The sequence below is a fragment of the Centroberyx affinis genome, unplaced genomic scaffold (genome assembly GCF_046629955.1).
Source record: "Centroberyx affinis isolate AG114_WGS23_722 - 3 ecotype Tasmania unplaced genomic scaffold, CSIRO-AGI_Caff_v1 ptg001395l_1, whole genome shotgun sequence".
Classification (NCBI taxonomy): Eukaryota; Metazoa; Chordata; class Actinopteri; order Beryciformes; family Berycidae; genus Centroberyx; species Centroberyx affinis.
This window is the reverse complement of record NW_027279877.1, coordinates 71,206-91,755: the sequence shown is the minus strand read 5'-3', so window position 1 is coordinate 91,755 and position 20,550 is coordinate 71,206. Positions and strand designations below refer to the sequence as shown.

The 20,550-nt window shown below is 41.5% G+C and overlaps 1 protein-coding gene across 1 annotated transcript; it reads left to right on the top strand.

Moving 5' to 3' along the window:
* Positions 1–4,686: 4,686 nt before the first annotated feature.
* Positions 4,687–8,178, top strand: dusp1 (dual specificity phosphatase 1). Its single transcript, XM_071526229.1, has 4 exons — positions 4,687–5,375; positions 5,634–5,779; positions 5,919–6,138; positions 6,880–8,178. The coding sequence occupies exons 1-4, from the start codon at positions 4,967–4,969 to the stop codon at positions 7,233–7,235; spliced, it is 1,131 nt and encodes a 376-aa protein (XP_071382330.1). The 5' UTR covers positions 4,687–4,966; the 3' UTR covers positions 7,236–8,178.
* The last annotated feature ends 12,372 nt before the right edge of the window (positions 8,179–20,550 follow it).

Below are 20,550 nucleotides of genomic sequence, written 5' to 3'. Positions count from 1 at the left end.
TTTTATTATTTTATTTACTAAATATTCGTCAATAATTAGTCAATAAAATACAGTCAGTGTAGTATTATAGAAATAACTTGAACTACATAACTTCAAATTTATGGATAAAAAATATTCTTAATATTTTAGGATATTTTAGGATATTGAGCAATATATACATTCTATACTCTTCCAATATAAAGCTGTGACATTATTAAACATAGTTTTCTTGTAATTACATGTACCCATAGCTAGGCCTACTTTGTATTCTGCATTCTATATACGTATATATACATACATTTTTGTTGACCTACCATATGATTTATTCTCCAAGACCAAGCAATTTCATGATTTCTGTTAAAACTAAGTAGCAGCCTACAATTTTCAATCAAACTACAATCTGTTTCATGTTCACGATTAACTTGACCTATAGCAAACACCATGATCGTTCACCATGAATAGAATTTAGTTATAAGAACCGCCTGAAGATGTGAGTGATATATAGGAAATTATATTATTTAGGATATTTTCTGAGTGACCTTTTGATTTTATAAACCTATATAACATGCTGATGTTATTTAGCCCGTATTACTTTTCCCACCTTCAGATATCTCTTCCAGTCCAGTAAAATCATCAGTGCAACAGGCCTTGAAGGACCTAACTGCAGCGAAGGTACCGTCTGAGGTGAGGTGATGTGCACTGGGACCCAAATCTGACCGGTCTGTGAAGTGCCAACTTTAAACAGCAAGACGTCAACCAAGTTGCCTTTAAGAGATAGAGATCATAAAGAAAACATGTCCTCACTGATTCATGGTGACATTTGATGATGTCTCAAATGGCCCAAACACCTTCCACCTTCCTACCAACTTTTATATCAGCTGACAGCTGATATGAAATGTCCTGACAGCGTTTGAAATGAGCCTGCATTTGTTTTACATTCATAGAGGCTCATAGAGAGATACTAAGAAAGAACATATGTTTAAGCAGATAGGTAGAAGAGTTCCAACATCAAATACACAAAGGTAAACAGGTGGCACACACACAGATCTTAAGGACAAAGTTGACTAATCTCAATTTGATGCTCTGATGAAGGCCACTAGGCCAAAATGTTAGCATGTTTGTTGACATTTTGCTTAAATTGATTAAATTGAGGTATATTGGAACTATATGACTTTGGTTTAACACCACAAACAAATACTGGGTAGGTGCATCCTCTCATCGATCCGGGTAGATGAGTTCATTTTCAAGAGCTCCAATGACCTCTTTGTTCATCTGGTGTACATTTTTAAGAGGTAACAAATGTGTCTTTTCAACAATATTGGAGGTCCCAGATCACAGTATTGTGGGAAACATTCCCATGATCCTGTAATAACAGACCTGCTTTCCCCCTCACAACCCACTGGCTGAGAAACAGAAAGCCATACATCACACTGAGATGTGGTCGAAACAGATATGTTTGCCCTACCAAGAAAACTTTTACTCCTTCATTAAGGTTTTCCCCATAGCAATACAAGTGCTACGGTCTCCCCATGCTCACGTACAAATGAAAACAAAACCTTTCTGGCAGACATCGAGCACTTGTTGTTGAGCCGGTGCAGGGTAGGCCCCGTGTTTTCCCAGCGATGGCTCAGCCGTTGCCCGTGGTGACTATGACAGTAAACAGGCAGGGATGACAGCAAGTGACAACTGGGTCGTAACACAGGAAATGCCTCAATGTCATCCACTGTTTCACTTCCCTTTCTAGGCGAGAGCTACACGGCTGGTTATGGACCATAATTATGGGAATCAAAAACAGAGCAGAGACTTAGCTTCTATTTTCAGCCCTCCTAATTTCAATATTTTGTCACTCACACGATCAGACGAACACACACACACGTTTGTATTCTTATTCCTGCATGTGAGGACATTTTCAGCATTGCGTGTCATCATTTTGGAATAACTATTGGCTTTTGGTCTTGGTTTCATGAATAGTCCAGCTTCTGTAGCCCTTCCAAGAATCGTTTTTTTGGTCTTTTTGCTGATTATCCTTGCTAAAAATAGTCAACAAGCAAACAAAAACTTGAATCTTGAATATACAATGTGGGTTGTGTCACTGTAGTTTGCTTAACTTTTTGGAATACATTTGTAAGTTTTTGGAGAGCAACAACATTACTACAGAAAGCAATGGCAGCCAGTTGTACATGGACACACATGGGGTCAAGTGTGCTAAAAAGTGAAGGGAAATACACTATTGCTTTAATTTCATCAGCCCACTTCTGTACTGGTTGTCTCTGTCCGCCTCTTCGTCAGGTGTCTAATCCTTTCTTCATCTACGTACGTTCGGAGGCCCATCACTTCATCACTTGGGGGAAGACACATTTACAGTGAGAACAAACTGTTTGGGTACAGATTGTTTTCGGAGCTGTGAGCCTTGTTTGACCCTCCTCCTCCTTAAGTGTGTAACATTCCTGCTCTGTGGCATGTGTCTCACAGTTGACTCATCTCACAGTGGTGTGAGGTTAAACCGGCTAGAGAGTTTTTGCAAGCTGCCGTGATTGCTTTAGTTTCTGTCCTTTAAGCCCCCCCCCCCGACCCCGACACCCCACACCTCTCTCTCTCTCTCCCCCTCTCTCTCTCTCTCTTCCTTTCTCACATAACACACTCCTTTTCTCTTTGCCTCAGTAAAACAGAGGCCAAAAGAGTATGGATGTGTATTCTCCTGACTGAAGCTCCTCTCTTACTCAGGTTACAGCTATGTGAGAATGACGTCATGCCCTACATATGTCAACATCATCTTTCAAGCAACCTTCTAGTCTTTTGGAGTAAAATAATAGCACTGTGCCATACTTTAGTGAATTAGACTTGATCACGCAAAATGTAGACATGTAGGACAGTTTTTTTCATAATGTGAGAATAAAGTTATTGCTAAGCTGACACTTGAATAGGATTTTTGGTGGAGGGCAATGTGCCAACACTACCTGTGTGTGAGCCTGCTTAGTAAAGTCTTGTTTCACAACAAAACAACTGTGGCGTGTCGTCGGTTTGTGGTTTTACGAAACACACACACACACACACCCTCCTATGTTGTCCGTCAATATGATCCCCCTGCTTCTTTATGAGATAGCAGTAGTGCCCAGTCTAAGTCAGCAAACCACGCTGATAACTGACAGATGAAAAGGGTTTCCCGATGTGACAGAAATCACGTTTACTTTCTTCACAGTACGCTACAGTTTTGGAAAGGAACCTCGTCGTTCTGTTTCAATTAAGTCGAGACTGGTGACAATTCGGATTAGTCAAGAGATCTCCATCTGCTGTTGTCTTCCTGTAAGACCGGTGTTTTGTTTCCAGCATGTGGAAATTTACTGGACTTCAGATTTCTATACAGTGATTAACTTTTATGGTTAGCCTTTGCTCGCGGGGCATTGAACACTATGTACCTCTGACTAATAAAAACAAAGAATAAACTTTTATGGCCCCCATGGCCGGTATTTACTTATTATCTTGTTATTTGTCAACTCTCAGTTGAAGAGGCAAAATAAAAATCTAATTAAACAATAACATCATGGAAAATTTGACAAATTCCTAATTAGCTGACATACAAATACTTTAAACAAAAACCTAAATGAAAAAATGTAAATGATGTCAAAGTAGAAGTAAATGATATCAGCATGATGACATAATGATAATAGCCTGCCAAAAATCCTGTTAAGCTTTATAAGACAATGGTATAACTAAATGCGACCTGTTATCTTATCTGTTATCTGTTATTCTTTTTTTATGTTACCACCATATGACCATTTACCACGTATTTTACATTTTTTTGATATTATTATATAATTGTTATACCTTAGCTATTAAAGAGAATATTTTTCAGTTACTTCACACAACAAATGTTTCCATGTTAATAAGTAAGCTGTTTTGTAAGTGATAATTATGTGGAGTTGACAAGTGTTGATTGAAGAGTTGTTTGTCTACTGGTAGAGCTGATATGGCTCTGGGGCGGCTGGTCAAGACTATCTACAAGTGTTCAATTAACTCTGACTGGTGTGGACTTATATAAATAAGTAGGTGTTTGATTTATACACCCACAGAGCTAAATTAACAGTGTATGAGCTTGGAATTATAAGGGTCTATCTGGGTACAGTTCAGTTCTGAGATATTAGATTTGACAAAACTACTTTATTTCTTTTAGATGTTAACCCCAAAAAACATATTTAAAAAAACACCACAGAAGTATAAAGTAAAGTATCATTCAAATATCCTGAACAGAGTCAACTCAAATTTGATAAAAAAAAAACAAAACAAAAAAACAATAACAACAAAACAGATAACACCTAATGATTCCAGTCTCACCACTGACAATTTTGCTGTGACGTTAAGGCTGGGATTGTACCTAATCATTTTGTGAATGTTTTTTGGCATTCAAAACACCAACAAGGAACTGAAAGAAAGAAAGAAAGAAAGAAAGAAAGAAAGAAAGAAAAAGTAATCTTGGCTGAGTCTTGCAGTATAATGCTGCCCCACATTTGCCCCCATCCTGTCCTGTAGCTCCGCTCACCCGGGGCGGGCGGGGCTGGCCAGCCTGCCTGCCTGGCTCAACGGCACAGTGACGTCTGCGCTGCTGGCAGGAAGCCCGGAGGGGCGGGCGCTTGACGTCAGCGGTTTCTCATTCACAAGACAGGCCGTATATAAAGCCGTTTGAAAGCCCCCGGTGGCAGAAGCAACTCTCTGAACAACTCAGTGTAAAGTAGAATATTTCCTCTGACGAACAACCGGATACACAAGAGGAAAAGGACCAGTTTTGTTATTGTAACTTTTTTTTCCTTCTTTTTCACAATAACATTTTGTCGAGTTTGACCGTGGGCTTTACCTTGGAAAACCTCTAAACAAGTGAAACCAACCAGAACAAAAGAACACAGCTGCTTTAAAGGTTACTTTTAAACTTTGGGAGAAGACAAACCTATTTTTTAAACACACCCAAAGCTCTATTTCCCTGCGACACCGCTTTATGTATTTGGATCTAACATATATATCCCGCCGTCCTACTATGGTCATAATGGAGGTCCCCAGCATCGACTGCGCGTCCCTCCGTGGTTTGCTGGAGGGCGACGACCTGGGCTGCCTGGTGCTGGACTGCCGCTCCTTCTTCTCCTTCAACTCGTCCCACATACCCGGCTCCGCCAACGTGCGCTTCAGCACCATCGTGCGCAGGCGGGCCAGGGGGGGCCTGGGGCTCGAGCACATCGTCCCCAACGAGGACACCAGGAACCGGCTGCTCTCGGGGGAGTACCAGTCGGTGGTGTTCCTAGACGACCGGAGTTTGGACTTAGGCCAAGTGAAGAAAGACGGGACTCTGATGCTTGCAGTTACAGCCTTGTGCCGCGACCCCTGCGGTGCCAGCGTGTTCATTCTCAAAGGTAAGGAGAAGGAAATTGACGCGAATTATTAGACTGTATGAGAGGCCGGTACGCTGTTGGCCAATGTTTCACTGTATCCTAACAACGGGTCAACAAATGTGGATTACAGCTGTCACCGCACCAGCTGCTGTCGGAGTAAACACTGAGCCAAAATAGCCCGATGAACAGTTGTCACCTATTTGGACAACATATATTTAAACGTAGATGTCTTCCTGTGTTGTCTTGTGATCTGACCCTGCTGGTTGTTTCTCTTTCTAGGCGGTTTTGACACATTTTCCACCGAGTACCCAGAGATGTGCACCAAACCCTCCCCTCCTCAAGGACTCAGTTTGCCCCTGAGCGCCAGCCATCCTGGAAGCGCAGACCCTGGCTGTAGTCCATGCAGTACACCTTTATATGACCAGGTGTGTATCATTTTGGATGAAATGATCATAGATAGGCCAAACTTTGAGATAGATATGGTAAATGTTATGTTTCTCACTTCCAGCTGTACTATTTTGGGCCCACGTTTGACTGACTTTGTTTTGTTTTTTCTGTGTCTAGGGCGGACCAGTGGAGATCCTGCCCTTCCTGTACCTTGGCAGTGCTTACCATGCCTCCAGGAAAGACATGCTGGACATGCTGGGGATCACCGCTCTGATCAACGTTTCTGCCAACTGCCCAAACCACTTCGAGGACTCCTTCCTGTACAAGAGCATCCCTGTCGAGGACAACCACAAAGCTGACATCAGCTCCTGGTTCAACGAGGCGATCGAGTTTATCGGTGAGTAGAGCACATCCACCGCTATATAAATAAAATAAACAAACGTCGAGGCCCTTCATACTCTCTCTACTGCCACACATGAGCACAAACCACAGCTGTTACTGCTGAGCCTGTTGACGGCAAACAACACAACACCCGCCCTTCCCCCCTTTCCTTCACTTGGTGCATTCAGTGGCTCTTGGATTTAAATTTTAAAAAGTTCCCTCCAAAACTAACCAGCTGGCTCGGCACAGGCTCCCCGCTCCGCCACAATGGTGGTTACATCATCGCCTCTCAGCCCCACGAAAAGATATGCCCCCTTTTCATGTTGAGCCGCGAGCCAGCGGCCCCACTCTACTGTTGTAGTGGATCGGCTGGCTGGGCCTGAATAGCTCCCTCCACGCCACTCTTTGTTCTGGCTGAACAAAAGGCGGTTTCTCCACACTCACTGCCGGCCTTCCTCCCAGATCAATACCCCCAGCAGGGGACTATCTGCCCCCCTTTGTCCATTCAGACTGCCTCCTTGGGGAATAGCCCCCACAGGCTCACACCCTGCACCCCTATTAACTGCTCTTCCTGTGTCTTAATGAGATAGAACCGTTAGGAGCCACTACTGAATTTGAATGGGAACTGAAAGTGTTGCCAGGACATTTGTGTTTGTGCTCTCCTGTGACAGTTAAACTTCATTCTGTGCTAATACATTTCACCACCTCATGGAAATTTACAGTGTGTTAATCTTGCCTTCCTTTCTCTCCCCTCCAGACTCGGTGAGGAATAAAGGCGGCCGTGTGTTCGTGCACTGCCAGGCGGGTATCTCCCGCTCCGCCACCATTTGCCTCGCCTACCTCATGCGCACCAACCGCGTGAAGCTGGACGAGGCCTTCGAGTTTGTCAAGCAGCGCCGCAGCATCATCTCGCCCAACTTCAGCTTCATGGGTCAGCTGCTCCAGTTCGAGTCGCAGGTCCTGGCCTCGTCCACCTGCTCCTCAGAGGCGGGCAGTCCGGCCATCGGCAAGAGCAGCACGGTCTTCAACTTCCCCGTCTCCATCCCTGTGCACGCCTCAGCCGGCCAGCTCTCCTTCCTCCACAGTCCCATCACCACCTCCCCGAGCTGCTGAGCAAGGATCAGACATTGGCTGGACTTGTACTGTAACTCACTAGTGACTCAGCACAGAGCACTGCACGAAAAATGGCCCTAACTTAACTCTGTTATATGGTGATACTGGTATCACTGGACAAAATGGGTGCCATTACTTGGGGACAGTTAAGTTGCGGTCTGCTGGCCTATAACTATAGGCTGGCCCCATCATTTCAAGTGGAGTTTTGATTGCTACCGTCTGGCAGTATTGATGTTTAACCTCCTGTACAAATGTGAATGTCACCCACAACTCTACTCCTAGATGTCATGGGGAAAGGCTGAAAAAGACAGTTGAGGTTATTCCTGTAGAGGAACTTAGAAGTATTCGAATAGCCTTGATTCAAAGGACTTTTTTTTATAGAAGTCATGAAGGCGACCGCTTTTGATAATCATAATCATGTTTTTTTACAATTACAAAATGGGGAGGGCTTGCAGTTGTCTCAGGAATGTAGATTTATCCTTTCAGTTGTTGCTTTCCTAGCTGGTTAAAGGAAGCAATATAATCTTATTGCCAAACTTTAGACGCAGGCATGGAAGTCACTCCTCCATTTGACGAACAATGAATGTATCCCCCCTCTTGTAGATCTAGCCATGGCAGAAGTTTTCATTTTCAGTTTGGAAGTGGAATGGGTTGCCAATTCAAATGCAAATACCTGCCTTTCAAGACATCATGAAAACCTGACGATCCTGACACATTGGGGAAACCAACCATTAAATACCTCATGTTTCTGTACTGTGTATTGCAGCTCTGAGACGAAGACAGAACCCCAAGACTACTAAAATGGGGCCACGTAGTCCTCAGTGACTGCATCCTGACATATTTATTGAACTAAAGTAATATATTTCTTTATCATATCTATTTTTGCATATGTTTGTTAAATGTTGTTTTGATACCATTGAATAAATCCCATTTGGCTTTTGTACTCGGTTGGAGATCTTTTCTGTTGTCTTACATGTCACTCAAACACCTAAACAAAGGGCATAGATAGATAGATAGATAGATAGAGAGATAGATAGATACTTTATTGATCTCGAAGGAAATTCTGGAATTAATTCTGGAAGTAATGCCCAAAAACCTCAAGTAAATGATTAATAAATTGAAATAACACAGATTTACTCCTTAATAATTATGAAATCTTTAGTGTATAGAGATTTAGCAACATGCAGACACCAATTTTATATTACCACAAAATATAAAGTGATTTCATAAGGTCTCAAAATGTAGTATTAGACAGTCTTCACAAATTAATAAAATTGTATCCTTTATTAGATTAAATCTATGTTAATGAATATTACTATAAACCCTATACACACATGGGTGCTGTTATGGGTGCTAGCTATCTTCTAACACAAGCATGAGTCTATCCTGACAGTTATATGAAGACTCAAAAGAGAGAAAACATTTACTTTGCAGTTGTATAAAAGCGAAAACAAACTGCCCTACTGGTTTGTCAGAGGTTCCTATGCGAACATCCTTGTCTCTACATATGTTTGTGTTTGTGTTCGTGTGATGGAATCCTGTCCTATATCTGAGAATGCATCAGGATTTTGCCCACGTATGATGACCCATGATGTCACGACGCCTGCCATTGTGCGGACCACACTCCCTCTCTCTGAAGCCATCTGAGGCCAGGGCAACAGCAGGAGGCCTAAAGAATCAGCCAAGGAGCCCTCCCTCCACGGCCACAATAGGAGCAGCTGCAAGGCGTTTGGGAAAAGTGTGACAACTAAAGAGCATTCAGCGCTCAGTCAAACACCAGCCTTGTGTCCCCTGCCTCACACGCCAATGAGAGGTGGAGACGGAGACGGCCGTGAAAGGGAAAGAAATATGTTTGGGTTGCAAATTAGCCAAAACATTGGCTGTGACCCTTGGTGGTGGTGTGAGAAAAACGTCCTCTACGGGTGATGATGATGCCCCAAGGCCTTCATTCTAACTGCCAGTTAGGTTTAGAGGGAGTAAATTTACTATCACAAACATTAGAAAATTAGCTTTGTCATCAGAGCCTGCATGTACTCTGATATAAAATAAAGTTTATTACAAAGATTGACCTCCACCTCTTATCCGAGAGCAACACAAATCTTTGTCTCTGAAAGCAAACATGACCAATGACAATCTGTGATGAAAGGTTCATTCATTACCTCAGCAGCACCCTCAGACAAGCTGTGATTTTGGTGACATATGTGCGAACCCCCACCCCACCACACTCCTCCTTCCAGCCCCCACCCCCCCTTTGTGTCTTTTAGATTTCCTGTTGTCAGGAGGAGGGAGGTGGGCAGTGGTGTGTGTGTGTGTGTGTGTGTGTGTGTGTGTGTGTGTGTGTGTGAAAGTCGTTACCCTTCTTTTATGATCAGACGAGGGTGCTCTGGAGATAAAAAACCCCCTCAGTCAATTGCTAGGTCAGGGACATTAAAGCATTGTAATTTCAAGCGTGTGTGTGTGAGACAATCTGTGTGTGGTGTGAGACAATGTCAAGGTACTATCAAGATGAGGCTGGATCCTAAAACCAGACTGATACTGTTGCAGCTGTAAAATGAGTAACCTCAAAATAAAAATAGCGATTTAATTGTAGGGGAGAGTGGGGTAAGTTGTCTCAGTGGCTTTATTTCTGAATCTAAATATTTTAGAGCCAAAAGTCCAATTACACAAATGTCTGCTTACTTAATAAGAGGTCAAAACACTCTTGACATAAAAGGTTTTCTTCTCATTTTCTTCTTATAAAGGAATCAAAGTAATTATTAATTGTGACACATACAAGCAAGAGTTAGCTATAACCTGATAATACATTTGAATGGTTTAGTCAAGCTATGTCATCATGTTTCTCATGTTATTATAGTATATATACTGCAGAGGAAATGGAATTGAGTGCCCGAACACAGCACACTTGTCTATGTGACAACATGCCCCGTCATGTGTGACAACATGCCCTGACGTGTAAGTTGTCACCAGCTGTCAAGTGGAATTTTATCAGTATTAACTTTTGCTTCTAGTAAATTGTTCAAAATGTATGTAATGAAGAATTTTTTTAGAGAAGAGAAAACCTTAATCTAGCTAGAAAACTATATATTGTATCTCAGGAGTAAGGCACTGCTGAGAAATATGCTAATGACTAAAAAGTGACAACATGCCCTGGTCTCCCCTACTTGGTGATTAAATCTGATTCTGAAGTGATTTTTTTTGTGTATCCTGTATTTGTTATCATATCCCCAAAATGTCACACTGACGATATTGAAACCGCAACATCATCCATAACAATGTCATCTGCCAGTTTCAACATGTGGTCAGTCGGTTGTTCCATTTAGCAACAGGGTTGTGACTCAATCTCAAAGTCATTTTAATTATCACAATCCTTAGGGAACAATGGTTGTATAATGTATCAGACACTGCTTCCATGACAGGAAGAGACTAAAATAACCCTTTTCACATCATCATTATCCAGTTTGGATCAAGTCAGTGGGAGGTGATAGTGTTGTTTTAGTGATATATTTATGTCTTTGTGTAACACACCCACTCCCTCAGGACATTAGCAATGCATATGTGCACTGAATTCTGACACTCATACAAGCCACTAAGCCAAGTGTGATTGTGAGTGCCTGGCTGACTACCGGTGGTGGCCCAGACAGAATGGCCATTGACAAATTACACCTCTTACACCTCATCCTCGCTAAAAGCTGGACTAAGTCTCTCTCACATACACACACATAGAGACACACCATCACACACAATATCCTGAGAGAAGCTTTAGCCCACACATTGATGTCATGGCAGAATACTCACCTGCAGGAACTCCATAAGAGGATTGTGACGAGACGGTGGCCTCTGTAACGTCCCGTGACGGCCTGTGCTAACCTTCACATCAGCTCAACACACACACACACACACACACACACACACACACACACACACACACAGAGGATTGGGTATTAACAGAATAAACTGTGTCATGTATTCTAAATACAAAAACAAATTAAATAAAATAAAAAACCCTAACCCTTACATTATCTAAAAAAAAAAAAATTCTGATTACAAATAGTTGTGCAAAATTAGAGGATTACTTCTGGGAAGTGGAAGTAGAAGTAAGTAGAAGCAAGAAACTCAGAAATAAATAGTGGCAGTATCTTTGTAAAAATGTGGCACAGAAGAAAATCTGTGTTTGTACGCAAACCTGGAACTTCGTAATCATTCTTATCTGTACCTTTATACCTCAAACATGGCAAAGTAATCTGAAAGTAATCACAATACAGGACTGATTTGGGGTTTTTTTGGGTCTGGGTTTTGTGTAATCCCTTGGATTATGTTACTGATTACAATTAGGTGGCTGTAATGGAATACATTTTTAAAGTAACTTATCCAACCACAGAAGAGCTTACAAATTTGGAGCTTCAGTAAATCCTGACGGGTTAGGATATTACAAAAAAGCAATAAAGGCAACAACATACTACAGTGATCGCACAAACAGACAGATAGACAGACACACACACACACACCCTGGGTGTCCCAGCCCATCACATCTAATTTAGTACAGTATCACCTCCAGGGCCGGCTCTAAACTGCTGCAGGCCCTAATTTTCTATGGAGGCCCAGTTTTGAGACACATCCTACCCACCATCAGGCAATAAACAGAAAGACTGAGTAAAACACTTTTTTTTTTTTTTTGAAAAGTAGAAAAAATACTTAAAGGATGCCTGAGGCCCTAGGCGTTTGTCCATTCAGCCTATAGGGAGTGCCCGCCTAGTACTTCCATTTTCCCCCTACCAGTGGGGCCCATGTGGACACACACACACACACACACTGATGCCGATTTGTGCGTTGTAGGCTGCCATGCATTTTCTACCTACTTTCTCACTGCTGATATAACACCACACCTCTATTCAATCTTCTGTTCGGCCTGAGATCTACCGGAAAAAAAAAAAACCCTGCAAAAGTAGCCAGATAAGCTGCCGTTTGCGTGACAGGAGCTGAGGTAAGGCCCAGATCTGCAGAGCGATAACCACATCGTCTCCTGTATAGCTGCAGGAATGTCAGGACATTACGTACAGCCTCAGAGAAGTGGCTTTTCCTTGCCAGCAGGGCTCCCCTTCCCCCCGCAGCCCCGTCTGGAATGTCAAACGATGGGGGAAGTGGAGCCAGGTCGGCTCTGAAGGTGCAGACCCGCCTCGTAGTTCGCCGCAGCTCTGCAGGTGTTGTGTAATTGTAATTTTTCAAGGTGGTTGTCCCACCAATCCAGATAAAACAGGTCTTTAATGCGGAGGTATAAAAGAGGAGAATAATCCCCTTGTGTGCTTTAACCTCCTGCCCTTCAATACTATTCTGTAAAGTTAAAATAACTGCCAAAAAATTAAAAAATGTCAGTGTTTTAATAAAGTTTAGGTCAGGCGTCAGGTCTTTTGATGCTTGTCCATATGTGAAAGACACCTTTTTCCACCCAGCAGAGGTAACGGGTCATGTTCACAGGCAGAAATGAGATCCTGTGTGGAGTATTCAAGGAATGTCTGGCATCCGCTCGTCTATACCGACTGCACTCGGGGCAAGTGATGTCACACCCAGAAAAGATATACGAGCAAACATAAGTCAACAGGCCCCCAGACAGATGTGTTTGTGCGTATGTGTGTGTGTGTGTGTGAGAGAGAAAAGGAGAGATTAGAGAGAGGAAGGGAGAGAGAGAGAGGCAGACAGACATAAATTATTTTGTGTGGAAAGAGGGGAAAGCTTTATAAATGGCTCAATAGATGTTTAAATTTGTATACAGCATCTATGGACAGGTAAGATGTCAGCTAATAAAGACCACCTCTGTTAGAGGATTTGCCTGTAACCTGATGAACTCTGAGATCCTGCACTAAAAAGCAGATTCAACCTCCATGATCATTAGGTGTGAGCGCCATCTGCAGCCTGCACTCATTACTGTCTCCTCCATCTGTGAAAGCATTTAGGCTGTTTCATGTAGGCTGCTTATATCAATCTGGCAGTGCAGTTGGGGAAATGATTTTTTCGTACTGACTTCATTACCTCATATGATCAGATTGAGGAACTTAATGAAATAGTGGAAAACTTATTGGTGAAATATGAGCAGCCAATATTCCGCGCTGACATTTAAGAGATTGTGAAACGATTAGTGTGGGGGCAGAAAAGTCAACAACTCTCCCACCCAGTTTTCCAACACTGCCACCGAAACCAGACGTGTTTTCATTACTAGGACAAGGGGATGTTAGATTAACCTGACCTTATGATTAAGGGGAGGGTGCTCTCTCAACTGCCATCTAATTTAAATAAAGGTTCGGTAAACAGCTGGAGTCCAATGTAAATGAAATTTGCTGAGCATGAACTGCGGGCCATGCTGCTATTGGATGACTGAGTCTCAGTTCAAGCTTTTGACTTTCAACCAGTGATGTTAATGAGTAACTCTGCTGATAGGGGATACAATTGGCATTTTGGGGGGAAATGTGACCAATTGAGCAACCGATTTGTAATGGCTTTGGTTAATGATCAGTTGTTTTGTAAACTGGACATTGGAATTTACCAAAATGCAATGGTACAGGCTACAAATAGACATTAATTCTGCTTCCATAAATGCGTGTTAACCTGTATGGCCCGTACATAGCTTCTGTGGTTTTGATTCTGCAGTGCATCATTGAAATTAGCTTTGGAAAAAAAGTTAATTAGATTTATGTTAAATTTAAGTGAGTTCAGCAGTGTAATGAGCAGGGAGTAAACCCAGCTACACTCAGTTTACACACCTGTTTATTTGATGGATAGAGTTTTTAGGCTTACATAAATCTGTCTTAAATTCATTGTATAGTGTGGAAGTTATTATCAAAACTGGTTAAAGCTATATGAAGATAGGGCTTAACACATAATTATAAAGTAAAATATAATTGAAAGTAGAAAAAGTACAACTGATTTGTGTTGGTTGTTTATTATTGATTAGTACTTAGACTACTAAGGTCATAGTTCACCAACCTTTACATTTACCACTAGCCTACATCACTGAGGATCAATATTTAATACATTTTCACCGATTCATTTATACCAACTACATTCACGGTGAATAATGTATAAAAACCTATTTAATCCAAACTATTACTTTATTTATGCAGTTGGCAAAATAAATATAAATTAGGCTCGATAAGATAAGAGCTTTTGTAGAGCTAAATCTAGCTTAATCTAAATAGAGTATAGGCTAAACGGTTAAAAGAAGTAAGACCAACAGCATTACGAGCAAACAAAAGTCGCCCAAATCCATGTCTCTCCTCTCACCAAGCCTCGAGGGGAGGGAATTGGCGGAAAAAAGGAAAAGAAAGTACCGTCTACGCCTTCTTATCTCTATTTTAAACTGTGGAGTGGGTTGTACCAAATAAAGTCTGCAGTCCTCCCATGATCCCGTGTCTGTGTGTGTGTGTTCAATTCAATGGTCTGTGGTGGCGATCAACCGAAGCCACTGACACGTTGTGCTCACGTGCCAAGGCCGTTGCTGCTGAGGCTGGATTGTATTGGCCGGAATAAAAAGATAACAACATCCACGTGCTCTTGCTTTCACATCTTCAAAATTCAGGCGGGAGTTTTTTGTATTAAAAACGTTGCTAAAATAACACAACTCCAGAAAACCAAGACTCACAGCACGAATGAGACCATAAAGAAGACAAGAAGACAACCGCTGTAAATTTTAAGTAGGCATAGTTACTGCTAAAGTTGATAACTTTGCTATTATAAGCACTATGGGAAACAACCAGTCTTCAAATATGTGCAGTTCATTAGTTTTATATGATTTGTCGCTTGCCAACAAAGGAAACAAACGTAGGCTTACCTGCAGCAGGGAGGGTGAGTCAGACTTCTTTTGTACCTGCTTTGGCACTTGACTTTTTATCATTTCTCTTGTCTGCAAAAGCTGGTAAATTTCAGTTAGTCTAATATCCAGTTTGTGTACCCTTGTCACTGACCTAGGCGGTATAGCCTATACACTCCTTGTATTAATATTCTGTAGGCTGTAGGTATCTGTTTATCCTTTCGAAAAATAACTATAATCCTATGATAATTTTTAGAAAGATACTATACAAACATCACTGCAAAATGATAATCTGTATACAATATCCTATAGGAATATTATAGTTCTACCAAAAGGGAAATTAAGTGGACATCAGAATATTCTGAATAGTACAGTGATTTTATCTGATTCAGCAATTCATACATTGTAATACATGAGAGACACCTGTGCAGGTAAATGCTTGTAAGGATGTCTGGTCTGTTGTTTTTTTTTATTGTTTTTTTTTTAAGGACACAACAAATTATGAAATCTTCCCTTTAAAAACACTATATGCTATGTTTTCCTGTGAACTAATATGAGTGCCTGGCTATTCATATTCCCATGATGTCATATGCATTTCCTACCAATATGGAGCTTTACCATACACACCTCATTGGCTATGGCTGTCAGTTGATTGTAACCACCTGTTAATCTATTACAATCACCTGTTATTTTCCTACTAAGATGGTGATGTGACAAAATACTATGAATTAGAGATGCACTATCTGTTTTCACTGCCAATAATTCTTCCCAATACTGAACTTCAAATGTCAATTAGCAAGCTAATATCAGTTTTACTGAATGCTATAGATTTAAACCATTAATTGGGGGCCATTAAACGATAATAATTGAGTTATACTAGAGAGTTCCAACATCCATCTGTTTGTATAAAAAAAAAAAAAAGGGGCAGAAAATTAACTCAAGTTTGTTTTGATCTCTTATATGTTACACATAGCTCTTAGTATCGAATTTTAAATACTCTAATACCCGATTTTATCTTGGATTGGCCCACTATCTGATCCAGTATCCGTTTCCAGTATCCAGTATCTTAATTAAAGTTTGGTGATATGTATTTTTAGACAGACAGGAAATGCCTGTCCCTCATTCGTGATTGGACAGAGGCCTGTGTGGGTGAGAGAGGTTCACAGGGACCTCTGGTGATGTCATAGCTTTCCCAGACCCCCGTGGGGTGATGGGAAAAAGAGAGAATGGTGGTGAGGGTGGAAAGGGAAGTGACTGGAAGAGAAGCAAATTAAACTAGAAGAAAAGAAAAGAAACTATTTCAGTATGTTTTCTAACCTCTGGAAAGTCCCTTACTATCTTGTTGCTTCCTTTTTGTTATTTCTGTGCTTTATGATTGCTTTGTTCATTCATAAATAAGTGATAATGTGATTCTTTTACTGAATTCCTAAGCTAATTTCACAGATTCACCAGTCAATACAAAGAGTGGTGGAACGTGGTAACAGTGCTTTATTCTAATTTTCAGATACCAGCCCTCACTCTGCTCTGAGGGACGTGTTTACACCATGCTTCCTTATTGAAGCCGCCAAAACCACTGATGATAATAACAGTGTATTATATTAGGCCCCAAGCAAAAACAACACATTTAATGTGATACTTTTGATTCCTGCAGGGAAATTTTGTTTTCACATTCACATTTCAAATTTTGGATTCAGAGTCTTGCTCAAGGACACTTCAGCACCCCTGATTTAAAACAGGGAAATTCATATCCCATGGTGTCTTTAAGAGTCTTACATAATCTCTAACTCTATTTATCAGCAATCCTAGCACTTTGCTAGATTTCTGTCCCTCTACATGCGTTTTGTAAGGCATGATAAATTGACAGATTCAAAGCCAGTCTTTTTGCATGTACCATTATTTATCACTGGGTGGCGCCATTATACTGTTTTGATACACAGTACATCTCAATAACATAAGGGGAGGGCTATTAAGGGTGCTCACCACTTTGGAAACTGGGACCCGTAGCACCTTTGGCAACCAGCGGGATGAGTTCATTGGATTATTGTAGCCAAGCTAAGATCCATCTTACATCATCTTTTACAAAGTGTTTTTTTTTCTTTAGCACATTGCTGCATAACACTCTCAACCTTATTTCTGTTTAAACCTCTGGTGGCCAAACTGTAAACTCATATGCTGTGAAACATGCCGTTATTAAGACATGTTTACAGGCCAGGCCTCAGTAGAAGTGGTTGCTTGAAAGCAGAGAATGTCTTGTTGACTCACGCAACAGGTGTGGTTGTGTAATATGTCCACTAAGGTCCATGTCTATATTTGAAGTCTGACTTATGCACCTTAGTGCTTTGCATATACTGTTGTTTGACACTCGCTCACTCAGCCGTGATGTTCAGGTTTCTCACAACAACAGCAGGCACACACTGACTACCTTATCCCACTATACAGAGACGAGCGAGTGTTTTGAAAGTGGATGAGAAGGGAGAAAGGGCAGCAGGGTGTAGAATTTCAGGTCAGACTTGATCTGTTACATAAGGATCCATCATCATGAAATGCTCTATCTTTTGTTTTTAGATGACATCTATGTATAGTTTATCTCCAATCGCACGCAAAGTAGTGGAATGAAGATCTGTATGCATGGGAAATCACATAAGCAGGATGTTCCTTGTGAGTGTTATGTGTGTGTGTGATTAAGACCTTGGCCATTTCTCTCTTACATGTGAAGAAACTCTTGGGTGGCATAAGGGGAGGCAGTTAAACATTCAGCACCATCTTAATTATTCAAGACTGGGGCCCTGCTTGACAGTGAAAAGTGCGTGTGTGTTTTGTGTGTGTGTATATGTGTGTGTGTGTGTGTGTGTGTGTGTGTGTGTGTAAGTGGGAGAGAGAGAACACGAGAAAGATAGATAGATAGATAGATAGATAGAGAGAGAGAGATAGAGATAGATGGAGTGTTTTTTGAGAGATGCGAAGCCTTTCTAATGTTTCCCCGAACACAGTATCACCTTTTAATGATCTTTACTAATGGGGGAGTCTGTCTGTAAACGTCAAGCCAATTGCCAGAAATTTAACATTAATTTTTAATGCTGATTTAAATTTTATGAACAGGTCATAAAAGTTGTTCAGTCTTTCTTTCTTTTTTTCCGGCTGAGGATAATTTTAAATATTGAGCAATTTTCATCCTTTAGCGATGTGGAGAGTGTTGTTTTTTTCCAAGTCTTAACCCCTGCTTCAGCCAAATGCTCCCTAAGGGTATAATAAGGAAGATTAATATTATTATAATGGGTAACACAGGGTTAGTTAATGCTTAATAAGCATTAACTAACCCTTAATTAACAGTTAACTAATGTGTCTGGTAGTCATTTACTAATGGTGTTCATGTTAACTAAGGTATTAATATATGCATTATTTAATAGTCATCTTTATAAACTATTAAATAATGTATAAATTAATACCTTAGTTAACATGAACACTATTAGCAAAGTAAACATTAGTTAACTCTTAATTAAGGGTTAGTTAATGCTTATTAAGCATTAACTAACCTTTATTAAGCATTAACTAACCCTTAACTTAGTGACCCTTATTGTAAAGTGTTACCTTACAATGATTATTATTATTATAACTTTGGGAAAGCCAACTATTTGGTCTCAATTTAAATTATGAATACATTACATGAATACATTTTTCAGATGTCTGCAGATTTTAAGAAGGTACTGTGCAGATATTAGTTAATCCGCTATAGTTAAACAGAGAGGCCGCATTTGGAATGGGATACTACTCACACTATACACACTACATGCAACATGTAACTCTACGGCACATGTAGTAGCCTATGTTTAGTCTGGTAGTATCCCATTCCGAACTCAGCCAGAGAAAACTGATGAGCGAGTCTATCTTCAGTATAGCCAAGATTGCACATTGCACTGCATGAAATCACTCTCCATCACGTTTTCCATTCAATGTGGACAATATGCAGCCAGTCACCCATCCCATCCAACCCTGCCTGAAGCTTAAAGGCAGCTCCCTCTGTCCAGCGGCCGATCCCCAGATCCCCCTCATCCTGAATTCATCTTCCTCCTCTGGCGTTCCAGTTCCCCAACATTCCCGTTCTCTGCAGCACTCTCCGAGTTGTCTCCCCACTTCCAAACAGGCCGTATAGGGTTTGGGCATCCCCAGAACTGAGGGCCGGATGTCCCCCATAAAACCTGTGCCTTTACATGTGGAAGCACCTGAGAATGCCATTACAGAGACAGGAGAACAATTGTTGGGTGTTGGGGAAGGCAGCCTGTAAGTGACGGCCTCCTCGCCTGTCCGATAACCTGTGGGTTCATGTTTTTGAAAGTTAGAGCGGCTAAATAGAAGGTGAGTAATCCATTAAATCAAACTAGACTGGATACTGTGAGGTAGGTTGCCACTATTCTGAAGCACCACAGAGAGAGAGCGAGAGAGAAGGAGAGACAGAAAAAAGTTGTAATAGAAGCGATAATGGAAGTGCTGCCTTTTAGCCTCTGTAGCTGCTCTTGTTGTTAATAATGTAAAAGGATCCTCTAGGATATTAGATACACTTTAGGAAAGGAAGTTCCCATATTTACAGGTTCCTAAAATAGCCCCGTCACCCAGCACTCTCAGTATATCAGTGTCCTGTCCCAACCAGGGGGCCCGCAGAAGTTTCCCACACGTGTCACAGGCCAATGTCATGACAAGAGAGCGAGGGAGAAAGGAAGGGGGCCAGAGATCGGGGGGTGGGAGGATTAGGATTAAGGAGAGGGAAAGAAAAAAATGAATAAGGGAAATGAAAGCCGCCTGAATCGTGACGGAGGGAGACAGAGGTTAAGACGAAAGGCGTGGATGGCGGTTGAGTCGATGGAAGCGGAGGGACCTGGCGAACGGGAAAAGGGGCACAGATGGACGGAAGCACGCAGCGGTGTAGAAGTGTTAAAGGTGAACCGAGTGTCTGTGAAATTGACCTCGTTGTTTCCCCCCTTCAAATCAAACGCGAGGGTTACATAACATGGTGTTTACTGAGCCCACAGCTTTGTCTTTCATCTCAGTCATGAAGGAGACACGCAGAAAGCAGTTGGCAACTGGTAGCGGCTGATTCCAGTGCAGGGATTACTACCTGTTGCTGGGCCTGGTTGTTTACCTGTTTGAACATATTCGCCGCATACTGTACATTGTAACATCTCAAAAGTGTCCCGAACATAAGCTCATCTTACAGCGTTCCTATTGGCTCGTTCCCCTTCATGACGGCTGTCTTTGATGTCTGGTATGCAGTCAGGCTTCGGAGACTCCAGATAGGGGATAGTGTCCAATCCAACACATTACATAGTAATTCATTTGTGACAGCACTTATCAGTTACTTTTCATTCTGGAAAACCCCTCAACTATGGCCTTAGATTACGCAAACGTGCAACAAAAGGCACATTGACATAAAGCATAAAAGATTCTCATCCCATTATGGCTATCGTTTTTGATGTGGATTTTGTCCATTCCTCTGAATATTTTACTGATTTCGCAAACAGACTG

What these genes read in the sequence shown, in the direction of transcription:
- dusp1 (XM_071526229.1), top strand. Translation starts at nt 4,967, where the DNA reads ATGTATTTGGATCTAACATATATATCCCGCCGTCCTACTATGGTCATA. An exon ending in CAGCGTGTTCATTCTCAAAG is followed by an intron (nt 5,376 to 5,633) that starts GTAAGGAGAAGG and finishes TTCTCTTTCTAG; the next exon opens with GCGGTTTTGACACATTTTCC. An exon ending in CGAGGCGATCGAGTTTATCG is followed by an intron (nt 6,139 to 6,879) that starts GTGAGTAGAGCA and finishes TCTCCCCTCCAG; the next exon opens with ACTCGGTGAGGAATAAAGGC.